This window comes from Rhea pennata, chromosome 1, assembly GCF_028389875.1.
Source record: "Rhea pennata isolate bPtePen1 chromosome 1, bPtePen1.pri, whole genome shotgun sequence".
Taxonomy (NCBI): Eukaryota; Metazoa; Chordata; class Aves; order Rheiformes; family Rheidae; genus Rhea; species Rhea pennata.
In genome coordinates this window covers 59,878,821-59,897,261 of record NC_084663.1, presented here as the reverse complement: position 1 = coordinate 59,897,261, position 18,441 = coordinate 59,878,821, and the positions used below count along the sequence as shown (strand labels likewise).

At 37.7% G+C, this 18,441-nt stretch overlaps 1 protein-coding gene across 4 annotated transcripts in view; it reads left to right on the top strand.

Annotated features, from left to right (window-relative positions):
* RIC8B (RIC8 guanine nucleotide exchange factor B) overlaps window positions 1-13,473 on the top strand; it is a 39,424-nt gene extending 25,951 nt beyond the window's left edge. For all 4 annotated transcript variants that reach the window (XM_062589090.1, XM_062589081.1, XM_062589101.1 and 1 more), the window contains 4 exons: window positions 1,923-2,067; window positions 2,233-2,377; window positions 4,546-4,665; window positions 12,377-13,473. In XM_062589090.1, the coding sequence (XP_062445074.1) occupies window positions 1,923-2,067; window positions 2,233-2,377; window positions 4,546-4,665; window positions 12,377-12,488 (522 nt within the window). In that variant the 3' untranslated portion in view covers window positions 12,489-13,473. The remainder of the gene's footprint in view (window positions 1-1,922; window positions 2,068-2,232; window positions 2,378-4,545; window positions 4,666-12,376) is intronic.
* Window positions 13,474-18,441: the final 4,968 nt, after the last annotated feature.

Here is an 18,441-nt window from a genome sequence, read left to right as displayed (position 1 = left end):
CCATGGTTATTGATCTGGACCATCTTTATGTCTTGGTGATGGGTGGTGTGCATCGGTGGAGGTGGGTTTTTCTGTTTGTTTTCTCTGGAGTAAAGTGTGGAGAAGTTAAAAGCCAAGCAAGGGAGAAATAGTAGTTGAAATTAGCTGAGAGGTGGTTTTTTTCCTATAAGCTGCAGTGGTTCTCAGGGTTGCATCTTTGAATGCAAGCTGTGCCTGAATTCATAAGTGAAATCTAAAATAGAAGAGAAAACATTCTGCATATATGCTTCTCCTCTGTCATAAATACCAGAAAAGTGGCTTTGAGGATGTATGTTTTTTTTTTTTTTTCAGGAAGATTGTTCTTGGTGTTTATTCCCTTGTTTGCAACAATTCTTTTCCAAGAAGACGCTTCTGATTTGTTAAATAAAAAAAATCGAGTTGTAGAGCCAAACATTCAGAACTTACAAAATGAAATCGTTTGCTTGTTTTTTAACTGCATATTGGTGTCTAGACATCAGGATGCAGTTGCGTGTAGTCTCTTACCACTGCCTTGCATAGTACGCAGAATAGATGGATGCTGTAGCTAACTGCATGACTGGATGTTTGATACTTTGAATTATTCTCATTGTTAAGTGTTGGTCTCAGGCTTTATTTACTGTGCAGTGTTCAAATTCTGCTCTGAAGACAGAATGATTAATTTTTTCATGGACTGTCCTACGGCCCTCATGACTATATCAGTATTAGAGTATTCCAGAAACATTAATTCATTTTTACAGTGCTCTTTGAAAATGACAGTTTTGGTACTATCCCTGTGGGGGAAAGTAACCAGAGACAAAGTAAAAGATTTTTGCCGTTTTTTTTAAATGTTAATTTTGAAAAACACGGGGCCTGATTTTTCAAAGTAGTCGATACATAGCATTCATTTAAGGATCAGTTCCTACTGATTCCAGTTTCATTAGTAGTTGTGTGGTAATTTTACACAGAAGATGAGTTTTTACATTAAATACCTAGAAGGCAAGGGACCTGCAGTTTTTAATGACAATCAGTAGAAAGCTTGGTTTTATTTAGTAGTAAAACACTGAATAACACTGTACTTCTTACAGGACTGTTCAAGACCATTAAATATTTCACAGTACTGCCCAGGTTTGTCTGCAGATCATACAATCCTGTGCATATAAGGAAAAAAAAATAAATGTAGGTTTTGAGTGAAAATGCGTATACACAAGGAGGCTGAATTTAGGTTGCAAAAACAGCCATATTTCAGGCACCTCCTAATTTTCTTGAGTGTTTGAGTTAACAGTATTTATTTAATGAGAGAGTATCATAAACAGTGTGTTTGAGGATGTTAAACTGTTTTCTCCAAAACTTTTTTTGAAACTTACCTTCAGCTTTTAAAGGAATGTTTTCAGGTAGAAAGACACATTTCTTACATACATATAGTCAATTTTTGAAATTTATGGCAGTAGAACTTGCAATGTAACTTATTTTCCTTCTTTTTGACTAAGTGTGTTTAGTATCCTGTATAAATTACCCATCATGTTAATGCAGTAAGTTTCCTTGACCTATTTATTTTTAATGTTTTTTGGCTACAATCTGAGCAAAATGGAAGCGGTTATTTGTATAAGATACTGTTGCCCGTTAACCTACTATTTTGGGACATGTGTTTCTGCTTAAAAAAAAAAAACAGACAACTATTAGGTGTTTAAATGTACATCTGGGACTGAGTTCTCTTCTGCCAAGGATGGCAGACCGGAAGACCCAAATGTGTTATGAAGGAAGAATCATTGCTAGTGCCTATAAGCAGAACTGCATTAGTTTTGTTCTTTTTCTTGAAGGCGCAGAGCTTACAATACTTTCCTGCTCTGCTGACTGTTAGTTTCTGCAAGGATTTGATAGATACTTCCTTGTATTCCATCCTTCTTTCCCCTTTTTTATGCTCCTAGGTGTTGCCTCCACTAAGAGATGTATCAAATCGCCCGGAAGTTGGCACAACAGTGAGGAACAAGCTTGTTCGCCTTATGACACATGTTGACCTTGGAGTAAAGCAAATTGCAGCAGAATTTCTTTTTGTTCTTTGTAAAGAGAGAGGTATAAATGACTTTTCTTTCCCTTTTATGTAAGGTCTTGCTGTAGTTAGTATATTAAACACTTGCTGTGACACTCGATTCTCTTAACGCTATGCCATGTTGCTATATAATGCTGTTTTGTAGCTCAACTAAATTCTAGCTGAATATATTTTCTGTCTCTTTGCAGTCGACACCTTGTTAAAATATACAGGCTATGGTAATGCGGCAGGATTGCTGGCAGCAAGGGGCCTGTTAGCAGGAGGAAGAGGAGATCATTGGTACTCAGATGATGAAGACACAGATACTGAAGAATACAAATCTGCAAAGCCCAAGTGCAGTATTGTTTTCAATTCTACATTTCCCACTGCTGTTCAGGAGTTCTGACATAGCTTTTTTGTTTTGCCTTTTCCAAAGATACTAGTTTTGGGATTATGCGTGCTTATAGGAACTACTGTCTCCCACTGACCTCATGGTATAATTACTGAGGAGCCAGCCTCTAATAGAGACTGTAACATACTTAGGTGGCTCCTGTCCAAAATCCACTATGCTAATGATCAATTCCAGTAGAGGGAACTATATAAAGATGAAATGCTTATCAAAGGGAAATAAGGAGCCAAAATGCAAAATGTTTGCGGGTGGCCTAGGAACAGTTTAAAGAAATTACAGGTTCAGAGTATATGTATATTATTTGTTTAAATGATACTTAAAGAATTGTACAAAGCTGGAATTTTTCAAATGAGAGTAAAGAATGTATCAGAGATAACAATGGAAGACAGTAACAAAGCAGACCAAAAAGGTTTTGAAGAACAGCTTACTAGAAGACGTAAAGACTGAAGACAACCTTTCTCAAAGGTTCAGCAAAAGCAAGAAGCCTGCAGTGTATATACAGTCATTAAATAGCTGAGATATAGGTAGGTCAGAGAAAGGAGCAAGTCCAAGTAAAAAAGCTAAAGGAATTTGCATTGTTTTGACTGTAAGGGAGTTTGAGGGAGTTCTTGGACTGCACCTTTTCTTTACTGGCTGTGAGTCTGAAAAACTATTTAAAATTTGAATGTGAAAATAGACTTGGACAAACTGAACACGCTTAGAAAAATTTGATAGCAAAAAAAGCTATCAAAATGCCATTTGCCCCTGATTTTGAAGGAACTCATATGAAGCTGCCTTCTAATGTTCATGGAGTATCTCTCCATAGCAAAGAAAATAAACGTGGCAAATGTGACTTAATTTTTTAAGGGGGGATTGTAAGAAGGAACAAACCAGTAGGTCTGGCTTCAGTCAGTCAACTTGCTTGTTACTCAGATTTTCCCAAAGAATTAACTAAGGTGCATGGGTAAATATGGGGAGAGCAAAATAACTTCTGTAGAAGTCATACCTCAGAAATCTGATGCATTTCTTTGAAGGATTCAGCAGTCCTATAGAAGCTCTCTCCTTTAATTTTGATTAGCTGTAATTAATTTGGAATTGGAGGTTTCAGTCTAAGTTATGTTAGATCTTTGATTGGGCACCATTTTAAGTATGTTCTGAGGTTGCTGATAGTGGGCACGTGAAGAGTGTTGTTATTTTTCTGACTTTATAGATATGAATAAGTGTATGATAGGGAGGTTTTGAGGCCTGCTGAATGATTCTTGTTAAGCAACATGAATGGAAGACAAGATTAAATCTACAAAAAGTTATAGGAACATTACTTCTATGTTAAAAAAAAGAAGAATTGAAAGACAGGAGGTTTCTTTATATCTGTGCACTTCAGGAATTTTTCCATGCTATTTTATCTTTGCACTTCTTTCATATATCTAGTTAAGTACATATAAATAAAACTATGACATCTATTTAATTAAAAGGTGACACTTAAATGGAACATCCCAGATAAATATCAGTCACTTCATGGGTTTCATTTTTCTCTCTTGCTAACTTTAAGTGTTTGATTACACTGTTTGAAAAGATAACTTTCACTGAAAGTGTTTCTTAAAATTGCCTCTCTGCTTCTGTTGCTTACCACTTTTGTATCAAATTGACTTGTTTTAACAGTTAAAACAACTGGAACTGTAAATTTGCAATTTAACCATAGTCTGATTTGAGCAAAAATGATTCTGAGAGGGGAATGATAATCTACTTCAACATTTTCTTGTAAATGAGAAAATCTTACTGAAACTGATCTGTATGTTTAAAATTAAGCCTGTAGAAAATTAGTTGCAAACGCTTATTTGTCATTCTGTTCCCTATCTCTCTTTACATCATTTCAAGCTATTTGTGTGGGGGTTGTAACAGGTTACAGCAAGTATTAGTGGAACATGCATTTCTGAATAGCTAACTAGAAGTTAATGCAATGAATCACAGGAATAGACTACAAAGTGGATGTAAACTGTATGCAGATTGGCTATTTATGGTAAAAATTTCACATGCTGTTCTCATAGCATTAGTTTTGATGGTTTCTGTCTGAGAAGATAAGTAATGCATATATGTTTATATATGAATATAAACTATAGTGTTTTCCTTCATCCAGCATTAACCTTATCACTGGTCACTTAGAAGAACCGATGCCCAATCCTATGGATGAAATGACAGAAGAACAAAAAGAATATGAAGCTATGAAACTTGTCAACATGTTTGATAAACTTTCCAGGTATTGTATTATAGCTGCTCTTGAGGGAGGCAGCTTAGATCCTGAGTATCTGTTTTTTACTAACACCTAGTATCAAAAGTAATATTGTAATCAACTTCTTTTCAAGATTAGGGCTGCTTTCACTGCAGAGAAAAATGTTTAGCACTTCAAAGGAAACAGAGACATTTAACAGGACTTTATAGGAAATCTCTTTTGGAGAGAATTGGGCAGCCTAAAAATGAGGAGATGGCCTCCTAAGTGGATAGGCTGTGACTGATAATGACAAGAGTTTCTCCTTTTAAAGTACTGGACAAAATCCAAGCCCAACGCAAGTGTACTCATTTCCCCTAAGTCAGTGAGGAGTCATCTGATGATAACAACTTATGTCTGTTGCATATCTGAAGAACAGGTATAGTATGAATGTAGTTGTCAACAGAAGCAATAAGCTACATTTTAAAGCAATTAAAGGGGACTATCAAGTAAAAATTATTGTAGTAGTGTTAGAGTAAATGTGGACTGGATTACAAATGTGACTTTTATCTTTTTTTTTCAAATATGAATAAGGTGATACCATAAAAGAAAATGGTACTTAATGTGACATGAAACTGTAAGTTACTTATAGAGAAAATTGTTTAAATTGGCAGTTTTCTACATACAAAAAAGGTAGCAGGGCCATAGTGGTGATTTTAGCTCTTTGTTGTTTTGACTCAATATGCTTAGAATTTACAGATTTTTCTGCTCCATTAGTTGTAAACATGTTGGAGTGATTGGTGGTAAACTGGTTTCTATTTAAGCAAAGTGTAACATTCTTGAGGAACACTTAATATAATGCTTATTCATCAGTGACCTAAGTTATAAGAATTTAGCCTAGATAAATATGTAAGTGGATCATTCTTCAAAATTGTAAAGACATTGAGGCTCAAAACACATTTGTGCCTGCAAGAGTCAGTGCATATTCAAACAGCAAGAACTTGTGATACAAATTCAGCAAACTAAGTGTTTTTACAACTCTATTAAAAGGTTTAAGAATTCAGCAAAAGATACGGGTGAATCTGGGTTTGATATTAGCTGGTAAAGCTTAAATTACATCAGGAGTGAAAGAAAAGGAGGGATCTCAGAAGACTGCCAGTGTAGTGATTACATACTTATTTTTCACTTCTTGCATGAAAAAGGAGTATATAGTCATCTTAATAAAGAAAATAGAATACACATGCAGTCTTAATTGAACTACTGTGTAAAATAGAATGGTTGCTGGGTAGGCTAGAGAGTTAAGATGCTGAGCTTCAGGGGTATAATAATGAAATGACAAAATGGTCTACAATTTTAAGACTGAAGTTTGAGACTAGAGACAAACTAAGACTGAAGAAAAGTTGCTATCAGTATAGCTGTTAGAGGAAAAAATCCAAATGGCATTGCTGTAGCATAAAACTATAGTTTTCAGTTTGGAGGTTTGAGGACACTTGCTGTGTTGCCTGCTTACAGACTGACAATAACTAAGCAGCTGGTGTCCTGTATTGCTACTTATCCTCTTGGCCAGTAGCATCACTTAGGCTTTCTCTTTCAGCTATATCCACTTGCAGTTTTTTCTACAGTACTTAGACTTTAAACTCTGCAGGACTGGGGTTGTCTTTGTTGCAGTGTTGTTCTTTTCTGCTGTAGTGATTACTATGGGGCAGTTTTGATTGATGATTTGACCCCTTTAGGTTCTGTGATAATATGCATAAAATCAGTGGACTGTTCTCCCCACCTTTTTTGTTTACTGAAATTTGAAAAGAAAAAAAAAGACTTGTTTTCAGGAGGCTGTAGGATGTTTTTAATGAGTGTAATTGAGTGTGATTATAGGTTTTGTACAGATGTTAAATAAAATGGGAAGCTGCTAGTCTTGTAGGTGAGAATAGTGTTAGTAATATGTTAATAGTAGCAGGTCTCTCTGCTTTTTTAGAATTGAACATTTCTGCCTTGAGCTTGAGCCCTTTAGTGCAAGGAGTTTTTGTGGAGTTAAAGCTACCAATGGAATACACTTTTCTCCTTGTTTTTTAACTTACAGACTTAAATAGGAAGTTACTTGGATAGGAGACTTCTGTTGATTCTTGGTATTGAATCTGGCTTTGACTCAGATTGCAGGTGGCCGACTTGCAAATTCTGCTGTTCTTTGTTGTTGCCATTGGAAGCGACATACCGTGAACAGAGCAGTTTCAGTGTGGGGCAGTGCTTTGCTTATAAAAGGGGAGGAAGTTTGACAGGGACAGAGTAGTAATAGTTCCTTCTCATCTTGAATAGATCTATATGTCTATGTCTACACAGATCAAGATCTGTGTAACTTGAACAAGAGATTGGAATGGACTTGTGTCATAACAGCACATCTGGTTTGCTTAGTACAGTTGTTATTGTCCCAGTAATAGAAGCTAAGCCATAAAGAGCTAGTATGCCTTTATGTTATAAAAAGGTATGAAAACAAAACTGAAGGGCTAACAAACTCGCTTCCTTTCCTGGCTGAAAAGAGTAATTGGGCCAGTCTGTCACTAGGTTGCTCTAGATTTGTGATTGACTGGCTTTCTGTTTTCAAAAATTACCTGATGACAGGTTGAACTCCTTGGAAAATGAATTTGCAGAACAGCATCACTTTAATGAAAAGTCATAGCCGTTCATTAATGGCTACTAACTATTTATGTACACTGTGCAGTTAAGCTGTACCCTTTTACACATGTTTGTTGAAACCCTAATAAAGTGCTTTTTTTTACTGTGTTCCATAAGATGTTAGTAGTTTTTTGCTCTTTGCATTTCTCTAACTTTCAGCATTGGTACTGAACAACTGAAACTGCTTTGAGGTGGTGTGAAGTTGAGCTGTGCTTTTAGGTTTTTTGGATACTATTTCCCAGGTTTCTCTGTTCTGTTAGCCTGTTAGTATTTGGGCCTGTTCATGAGGTATTTGAACCTCAACAAGGTTAAATAAAAACAAACCAGTTTTGTTTTGTGGTTAGGCATCAAGAAAAGCTGAAAATTTGTTTGTGAGCCACTTCCCCATCCCTGATATTTTGACATAGATTTGGGGTTTAAAAAAGTTTTATAGAAATGAATCTTTTGCTCAAATTTAGCTTGATTGAAAGCACTACAATTCCATAGGTTATAAATAAATGAAGGTGAAAATCTTGGTTACCACAGTTCCTGGAAGATGTAAATGTTGTTTAGGTAAGTTGTTGGATGTCTGAATGTGGCCTTGAGGTAACTCTATAGGCATTGTCTGTAATAAGGGTATTAAAAATTTTTGGCTGGCTGTAAATCAGTATCCTCTGTATGCGAGGCACCTCCTTGAACTTTGAAAAACTCTTCAAATCTGCAAAAAAAAAAATAAAACTCAACTTTTCAGTTTTACAAAGTACCAAAATTAGCTGAATTAAATCATTGTATGATATTCTGTTTATATCATACATTATTGAAAATACTTTGTGTTAATTAAAATGTCTGAAAAAATATGCTAACATTTTTCCTACTATAAATCATAAGTAGAATTGTATATTAATTGACTAATTTAAGATGTCAGGGTGCTTTTTCCAAGCCAACCTTGTATTAATAGCAGGAATGCTTTTGCTGATGAAATGGTCTCCAATTATCACAGCTTGGGTTTTGTTGTACATTGAACAGAAGTCAACAAAACAAGTATGTTAGAGAACCTGCCTAAATAAGCAGGCATACTCATTAAAAACAAAATTAATCATAGGGTGAATGAAGAAGGCAATGCTACATAGATTTTTTTTTTTCTTTCCCTTTTCTAATCATAGAAGAAAATAATGTTACATGAAAGGATTGGAACTATTATGTAGTACTCAATTATAAGGAGGTGAATAGGTCCCTAACATGCCATTTTATCAAAGGAACAGACTGGTGTTTGCATGATGGCTGTTTCATTACAGACGCTGTCATTAATTCCATGTGTCAATACTGCCTTGTAGTACACAGAGCAGACAAGAAAGAGGTACGCTTCAAAAGAAGGGAATGATTTTTTGATTCGTTATCAAGCTAAATGGCAAGCAGGAAGCTAAAACTTGTATAGATACATTTGAAGGGACTCTTGGGAGATACACAAGTAGAAGAAGAGAATGTATTTTACCAACTATTTAATTATGGTGGGTCTCCAGGTATGCTTGAATGCTTTGTTTGCATTAGGAAAATGAGTATTGCAAAAAGAAATATTTGACTGTATTGGAGGTCACATAAGGATGTTCAAATGTGTATAAATATGCACATTTGTCTATTTACATCTTAACGGATACAGATGAATTCACACTGCCACCTGCTGGGGTGAAGTAATCTCTTCTGTGCTATAAGTTGTATAAAGAAACAGTTTCAGAATAGTGAAATGTCTTCTGAAGGTGTATGTGCCGGCTTCTGATTCCCATGCTACTTTGTAGCTCATCTTAAACAAAAAGCCCATCCTGAGCTAGCCCAAGTTGACAAAGCTCAGTTGAGGTCTCTAAACAACCAGTGCTAAGTGGGCTACTTGCTGGGGTTGACAGAGCTGAGGCAGTCGATACCAGCTAAGGGTCTGCTCTTGTATAGTATGAAGCTGAAGTTGGCCGAGTGATGCCTCTTGCCATTCTACCTAAAATTCTTTTATTTACCAGTTATATGGGCTTTCTTTTTCCAGGCTTCTGACGTTACCTTTGTAACAGCCCAGATTTTTTGTTTCATCCATTTGTTTGCTTCTGTATTTTTCCTCTTTGAAATACATGAGTGCGCTTGAGCTGTGTTCACAACTTGCAGTCAAGTCCTCACCAATGAAAGCATGATGCTGTATGTTTTACATGATCTTAGGACTAGATTATGGTTAGAAAAAAAATAGGTGGAAGCCTGTGTCCTCTTGGAACAATTAATCTATACCTGTCCTTTTTGTGGCATAGCATATTTCTGTGTTCATGCAGTTCAGTTTTACAAGGTAGCATATGTCTGAGGAAGTATGTATGGAGGTCTGCCTCTGAATATAGAGAAAGAAAAGCAACCTTAAAACAACTGTCTTTCATCCTGTTCATGAGCCTGCAAAACAGGAAGTGCACACCAGAACCGAAAAGTAATTGATAAGCATCCTTGTTATTTAATGAAATGTGAGCTCAGCCTAGCTCACAGTTAAAGCCTAGGGAGGAAGAAATGCATTGGGAACGAAACTCAAATGCAGTATAGCATAGTCCACAATGGTATACTTTAAAATGGTTAACAGTGAGCTGAGAAACATAGACTTTTGAGAATCATGAGAGACTATACAAGTGCACTTCAGTGACTCAGACTTCTGAGTTAACTCTGCAAAATTCAGTGTATTTTTCAGAGCCCTCCACCCAAACTAGACATATGCATGTGGATATGTCTTATTTACTCTATCTAGTGTTCAGTGATTCTGCAGATGACTTATTTGTAGAGAGAAAGAGTTTGTATTAAGTTCTGGAATGTGTGTAGCAGGAGTATAAAATTGAAATGTGAAAAGGGAATTGCAGAAAAACAGCTATTTCTCTGTAATGGGTAAATGATGATGAGATGGCTGTAAATGGGAGCTTCTCAAGAAGTTCTATCTGTAAGCATCCTTATGGGGGAAAGGGGTTGGGAAGTGAGACAATGTGCAGTTTTTTCTGCAGTTTGGAAGGTTACCTCCCTACTTGCAACCCAGTGTCCTTAAGTTCCATTCTGCTTTGAAGGTTGAGCTGTAAAGCTAGCTTGACAGCAAAAAAACACACAGTAAAAATTCACAGACAGGAGAGAAGTCATGCATTTAAAAATAGTGAAGTATATTCTCATCTTTACTCTGTATGTTCTGTGTACGTGCTTGCTCTCCAGCTTTTCCTTAGGTTATCAGTCCTGTATCAAGGAGTTGCATCATGGTTACTATTGGGTCGTGCAAAACTGGTCCGTATCTCCAAGTTGTTTCTATGTAGCCCCTGTTTGTGTCCCTCTGTAAGGGAATGGAATATTTCAGTTGGTTCATTATTTTCTTCTGTTTCTCTTTCCTTTCTCTTTAACTATTTCTTTATCCTTTACTCGCCATTATTATAAATGATGAATTTTAGAGGGCTAGTAAATGAGGTGATTCCATGACTTCTGACTGTGATGTTAAATGTTGCAAAGTAAGAGCATGTGTTGCCTTTTTTAAAAACAAAAGTCTAGGATCTTCTCAGCTTAGATATAAAGCAAAGGTGATTTTGTTCTTGCCTTGCGGGTATTTTTGTACTTTTAGGACTTTAAAAACATGAGCAAGGGCTTATTCTCAAGGTCATTCTCCTCCAAAAATAAGTATAATAGAAAGATGACTTGTATTCTGAGACTTGAACCCGAGTGCACTGTGAACTGTCAACAGCAGCAAAGAACTATTGCAAGACTGATTACAGCTTTCCAGTCATGTATTACGGTGTTTTAAGTTAAGCTAAAAAGGCATCTAGTGTGAAGTATTTCTTCCTATAAAAAAGATCTTTGCTAATAGAAAACTTTTACAGTTCCTTGCAGCCATAGTATTTAATTGCCACATCTGTGTGACAATAGGTGAATTTTTCTTGTTGAGAGAGACCAGAATTTTCCAAAAAAGGGACTTTTAGAAACTTCTTTTAATTGTTGGTTGACTCTACAACATCTGGCTTGTGCATGCCATGTAATTCAGGTGTTACCTTTCTTGCTGTTCCTGTTGTGTTAAGGAAAGATTGCTAACTGTGTACTCCCTGCCCCCCGCCCCATCTCCCCAGCTGAGGTAGTAGTGCAGACCAGGCAGAAAACTGGTGAAATGCCTTTGTTTCCCCACTGGGTGATGGAATTTTACTGTCTCTGGCTCTGCAGGGGGGAGCAGGAGGGCAAATGGGCACAGTGTTAGTGGGCTGCCTTTCAAGCATCTGGTAAATTGGCATCAAGCCTCTCCTACTTTATTTAAGGTGACTCCTGAATATTCAAAGGTATTTTCCATTTTTTTCAGCAGAAAATCAGAATGTTATCTCTGCCCTTCCAGCTTTTGCTATAATCCATGTATAAATTAGATGATAAAAAGTAAGGATTAAATAAATCTTTGCTAATACTTTTTGATTGGCTTAATCAATAATTAATCATCTCTTAGATGAGGCTGTAGCTTGTGGAGTAGATATAATTGGATTAGCTGTTGAGAGGCCTTTGGAGCTTTGAGGAGATTAAAATGGCTGTCAATCCTGTAATTAAACTGCCACAAACAAAAGCAATAGTATTAGAATCGGTCAGCTTTTTTTAAAAATGGATCAACAAGTACTTACACACGCTTAGAAGTGGTGTGGGCAGAATGTGTTCTCGTGGTAATGATTATTACTGTGGACAAGATAAATATGTATCAAATAAGTTATTTTGTGTGCGTGTGTATTAGCCAGAATGGCGGATGAAACTTTCAGAAGAAATGTTTGTTAGTGAACTTTCAGAAGAAAAGCTAGTTTGTGTATTTAAAACGGTGAACCTGCTCCGTGTCTTGAGCCTATTAGGCACTGACTTTTCATGGTATTTTTAAATGGCTAAGTAGGTTTGGCCTACATGAATGAAGTCTTTCTGTCCTCCTCTTCCCCTCCCACTTACTTTGGAAGGATTTCTGTTCCTCTTTCTGCGAAATAGAGAGCTTTAGCAGAAATTATTTCCTTTTAAAGGAAATTTCATTATCTATTAAAGCATATACTGTATGTGATTGTATTATATTCATGTGAAGAGATGTGTGTGCATATACTAATATACATTGTTTTTAAATCTCTTACAGAGATGAGTTTATAAAACCAATGGGAGTGCGACCGGACGGTACAATGACTCCTTTGGAAGAAACAGTCAGCCGGTACCATACCAACAAGCAAGACAGTTCAGATTCAGACTAAAGCATCACCTGCTTCACTCCCAGTTCTCCTTTAATCCAGATCTTTCCTTAGAACTATGACATCCTTTATCCGAACATTTTACCCTTGCATTAGCCAGCATCACTTTAACAGCATCACTTTACTGGGATATTTAAAGGATGGATCATGTGTTGTAATGTCTGCATTTTTATTATGTCTGTTTAAAGAACACGAGTTTATTAGTTTATGATCAATTGATTAATTTAAAACTAAATGTATTTCAAATGGATAGAAAGTGGAAACCTACAATGTAAAATAAAATGTAAACATTTAAATTTTCCAGAATCCTGTTTTATGAACTGTGTAGGCTTTCCCTATATTGTTTTTTTTTATGTCCTGCTAGTTTTCTCTATGTTTCGAAGTAATGCAATTAAGCCAACTTCCTTCTTTAGGAGTAGAGGATATTTAAACCTAAACATCTGACTGACCCTGGGAAGCTGCTTTAAAAGGCATTTGGTGGTCTCACAACTATAACTTTTAAATGTCTTTGGATTTCTTCCTATTAGTCACTTCTGTGGTTAAGCTGCCTCTCTCGGGATTTTACCACTGTGTCAGTTACTGGTTGCTGCTAAAACTACCTTTGAAACAGGAGTAAGATGATGTGTGTTGTGGGTTCCCCCTTTCCCATGTTAAGACCACACAAATATAGTCCCTCTTATACCTTTGGTTAAGTAAAAACTTCCCTATTCAAAACAGTATTCAAGTATATACACTTAAATGTTGCTATGAATACAAGTGGACTGAAAGGAAATGCATGTGCAAGTGTTTTACTGAAGTGGGGCCTACTTTGGGGGATTGATGGATGTGCCTCACTTGAAGAGAAGTAAAACCAATCAACAAAGAAATTGTTTCTTTTAGGGTGAACTTCCGGAGTGATGGGATAGAGGAAGGTGGAAGTCACTTTCAGTCTCTAGAGCTCTGTACTATTTAAAAACATAGATTAAAGTTTTAGGCGTGCTGCACTGTTGCCTTTTTGCCTGCCTGGTTTCTTTCTCTTTGTATTTCTCTTGGCACAAAATACATGAAGAGCGGTTTATGTTCCAGTTTGTAATTCCTTCTGTTGCTCAAGAAACGTACACATCCCAATCTTGTGCACGTTTCAGAAGTTGGTGAATGCTTTCTAGTTTGTTTTCTTCACTTGACTCTGGTTCCTTGAACTAAAGAAGTTAGTGTTGAAAGACCTTGTAAAGAAAGGACTTGATAGGAAATCATGTTACTTCTTCCCATGTGAGAAATTTCCCCAGAGTTCCTTATTCTTCCAAAAGGCCTGAAAGGAAATAAACCACTACCACCATCTCAGCAGTGGCCTCTTTTCCTGAAGGACACTCTTCAACCATAACTATGTCCCTTTTGTTTAAAGGAAACTAGGAACACTGTCTCTAGTTCTATACAGTTTTGTATGCTGGGGCCCTTTTGAACATTATAATAATCCATGTTCTGTGTTATGACTTGATTTGGGTTATATTTTCTGCTGCACCAAAGTGGAACATCACCAAATGTATCAGGGAAAAGAAAGCCAGCTAAACAATTACTGCATTTATAATACTGTAATCCTACTAGAAGCCAAACCAGGTAGAAATAGCATTTATGTCTTCTGTTTAAAAACTCTACTTCTCTACTCTTATCCTGGTTTCTTGAGTGAGGTTGTTTTGGGAGCTGATATCCAGGAGCAAAGAACATGCTTAGTTGCATCTAAATTTGAATCTCAAATGATACCCTAACTCTCAGCTATGGCATCATCCACTAACTACTCTCTGCTCAGCATAGGCAAGTATTAAGTGCACTGTAGGTGCAAAGAGCACATTTATGAGTCCATTTGTGATCTCTTTCTGAGGAGCAGAACTTAAATACCTCTGTTAATGAGGTTTGAGCCATATCTTGGCCAGTGGCTGGGACTTACTTCATGGAGCTGCAGAAGCAGTTGTTTCTGCATTGATTTCTGTAGAAAGGATGCATACATAGCAAGAAAAAGAGCAAAACTTCACTTTGTTGTATGAGCATGGTCTACAGCACCTAAAATTATCAGCTGACTAAGGGGGCCATAAAACAATATTGGTTCTAGGGGCCTAGTTATAAACAGTATAGCATAAGGCTTTTGTGAACTGGTTCCTGCCAATTGCAACAGCTCAACTGTTATTTAGTTTGTTTTGGAAAATACGTGCTTCTGTTGGATTTTACAGATGGGAACTGCTGCTTCAATTAAGAATGGGAACTGGAGAAAAAGTGTAGCAGGTGCTACCTGAATGGTCTAGCTCAATAGTGATTTGTGCACTGGAGTTGCCTTTGGAAGAGTGCTGTTTGATTTTAATTAAATTAGTAACTTCCACTAGTACAGTAGCCAAAGCATTTCTTTTGTTCCAAGGTGATAGTTTGTGGAAAGGTTGCTGCAAGACTATATCAGCTCCTCTGAAATACAGCCCGGTTCTGTCCATAGCTGTATCAGCTGTACATCTGTGAAAGTCTTGGGACAAACTTCTTCAATACAACAGTGCATCCACTTGCTTGTGTGATGTGTGAGGTTTGTTTTTCTCTTCAGAGTAACAATGCATATATGCAGATTTCTTCTGGATTGGGAGTCCGGAGAAAAGTAAAGCAAACAGATGTTTGTTCAACAAAAATCCTTCCTGAAACTGCTTGCTTGCTCGATGAAATTAGGGTTTGCCTTTGGGCCTGTTTTGAAAGACAAACCTCCACATTAGGCAATTGGATCTTACTTAAACCAGCAAATTTTTCAGGAAGTGTGTGAGTTTGTATAATTTGGGCAACATAATGGGTGCCAATGTCCTAAGGAGCTGATTCAGTGCTGTTCAGAATTAAACGGTTCTTCACACCTTCAGGGCTACTCAGTCTGGCCCTCTCTTGAGGCTCAGTCCATGCTTGCTAGGTATTAGTTCTTCCAGGTGTAGTCCCCTTGCAACCTCCATCCCTTTGCATTTGGTAAGTACAGAAAGAAAGTGGCTTCTTTCATCTTTTCTAAAGCTGTCCCTAAGTGACCTGCACCTCCTTTTTACGGATTTTGAGGAGGGCATGGTGTCTGAAGCGAGAGTCCGACATCAGGCATCAGGGAGTGTTTGTGGCTTGACTTTGCCATTATAGACCTAGACATTTAATTTTTCCCATGCCTTGCCCACTATCAGTTATCATTCCCAAAAGTGGAACTGCTGCTCCTTGTTTTCTAGGTTACATGCAGGTGAGGATAGCTCCAAAATTCATGCTTCCTGTCAGCCATGGCAATCTCTGTATTTTCTTTCCAACAGAACATAGAGGTGCTGCACCTGCATTTCACCCTCAGAAGCCCGTCAGAGCTTCAGAAGTTGCTGTCCAGAAGTGACTGCGAGAGTCTGCTGCAACCTACAATATTTTCATCCCCAGTAGTCTCAAGTTTGGAGAACGATGAAAGGTTTGCTGGCTCTTCAGCAGCAGTTCTGAAAGAATCACTATATACATATTTAACATACAATTTCACATAGTATGAACTATCTCGTATGAAATAATATTTGATTGTATTGCATGCTTTCATTTTTTTCCTGAAATTCTTAAGTATAGTTACCTAAAAAAATACTGTAATCAGAAGATGGAACAAATATGATGGTTAAATGTTAATATATATTCTGGTGGTGACTATAGTCTATCTATGGGTTCAAAGGCATGTTTCTGACACTCAGCAAGCCTATCACACTTAATCGCAAGCCTAAGTGCTTGTGTTTCAATCTTGTGTTTCAATCTTTTATTTTGGCATCAACAGTCAAGAGTAACAAATTTTCATTAAATCTTGCCAGTGATTTGGAAGTTTTGCTTTTCTTTGTTTCCTGTTAAAATAGAGTTATGAAACAAAAAATCATGGGAAATATTGAAATTTCTCAGAATACTTTGTTCTTTCAACAAAATAACTAAGTTTAAATGAAGTTAATGAAAACTTCAATCTGTTAAAAACATTGGTTGTGAGAAATTTGCCGGAAAGAAGAACACCATATTAGCTTTATGTTTTGAATATATAATGTTTATGTGTATGTATGTGGCCAAAAAAGATTTTTCCATCAAAAATCTGGACTTTTTCTTATTATCTGAAAGTCTGCAAAGGCCCCCCCCCCCAAAAAAAAAAAAAAAAAAAGAAAAGAAAGCAGGGCAAGAGTATGGTTCTTTTATGTTTCTTCAGACCCTAAATTTTCTCTATCTGGGTGAAAAAAATCTGTTGTCAAAGGTGGCTTTAAGGAAGAGAATGTTACAATGAAGCAAACTGTCATATTAGCTGGTTGCCAAGCATCCTAGTCAGAAAGAGAAAAGTAAACTCCAAAGTATGCAAGAAGCCAAATCTTCTGAAGGAGCATTCCACAACATTGTCCTTCACCTTATTACCACAAAACAGCTAATAAAATCCTGTGCTTTAATAAGGTTGGCTGTAAAAAGACTGGTGTCCCACTATTCAAACAATCAAAAACCAGACTTCACAGGTCTTTGATGAGCAACAAGTTAAACAGTTAGCTGCCCGGGTCAGGCTCTTTACTGACCAAGCATGTAAAAATGATAATTTAGGGATAGTACAAAGATGCAGCTGACTTGGGGACAAAATATGGTCACAATTTAGTCTGGTAAATGAAAATATTTGCTGTGCTAACATAATTACTTAGATGGCTCCAGCTTTTAGGAAAAGTGACAGAGAACTTTTCCTACTTTCTTCATGCAAAGGCTTTTGTTCTTTCTGAAGTAATTTCTCATTAAAATGTGGGCTTTCACTCTAGTGCTGCAATATTTAGACCAGGATTTTTTGAGAGGGTGCAAAGTCTCCTTAGCTCGGCAAAGTATCCTTCTGTTGGGTTCTCCTAGAAATGTGGAAACAATAAAAGCTCTAATACGGGCTGTTCAGCGCTCCCTGGAGCTGACTGAACAGACTAGAAAGGTGTTTTGTATCTACGTTGGGACTTCTGATGCCAGCCAGCTGGCCAAGGGTGACCTGATGGTAGCCGGAGCTGTGCCTGGCTGGAGGGGGGACCTGCCAGCCCCACCAGCCCTAGCAGGCTATGCTACATGTCTCCTATTGCTGGTTTGTAACCAGGGCAGGCACAGGTTACTGGGAGGCCAGGCAGACGGGGGAGATGCAGTGGGCTGCATAGCACGGAAAATTCTGGTGGTTTCCTGTATACAGGAATTGCGAGTGTTTTGCAAGGCTCCTTCCCTCGCTACCAGCATCACTGTCTGTTGATGAGTCCAGTTGATTCCCTGCTTTCACATGTTATTTGGCCCTGTGGAAGGATGAGTGTTCATTAGTTTATCCCCTTTGGCTGTGAGAATCAGTAATGCTTTGGCTATGGCACTCCTCTCCCTTATTTTGGAGGAGTCTCATGCCTCCATGATTTGGTTTCCTGCCTGCGTGCAGGTCCACATTCCTCACTCCATACTGGTGAAGGCCACAAAGAGGAGGTCTCAGATGAAGGGACAACACCTGCTCATGAGGCAGGAGGTCCAAGCAGCTATGCTTCCTGCTGCTGTGACAGCTGAGCTGCTTTTGACTCTACCATGAGATGCCTCTGAAGAGCCAAGTCGTCCTGCAACGGTTCCTGTTTCAGAGGTGTCTGGGCAGCCTTGAAGATGGCAGCTGCAGGCTGATAAAGGGAAAAAAACAAAACAAAACAAAAAAAAAACCCCAAGAACCTGGCCACTGCTACAATCAGACTAATGGCATCATCTTACACTGTGGTGGCCTCATGTCTGTTCTCTGTCTCGGCTAGGAGCTAGGGTACTCAGTGGGGCTGGAAAAATTCCAGAAGGTTTCTGGCTTTCTCTAGACTGAGCATGAGGGCAGAGTACTGAACTGCTGATGTACTTGGGAATAGGTCCTTCTACCAGCATGCTGATCTCTGTGGGGTACCTAGGCAGGCTCTTAGTGGTTGGTGCTGGGGAAGGAATTACTCAGACCACCCAACTTAGCTGGCTAAAT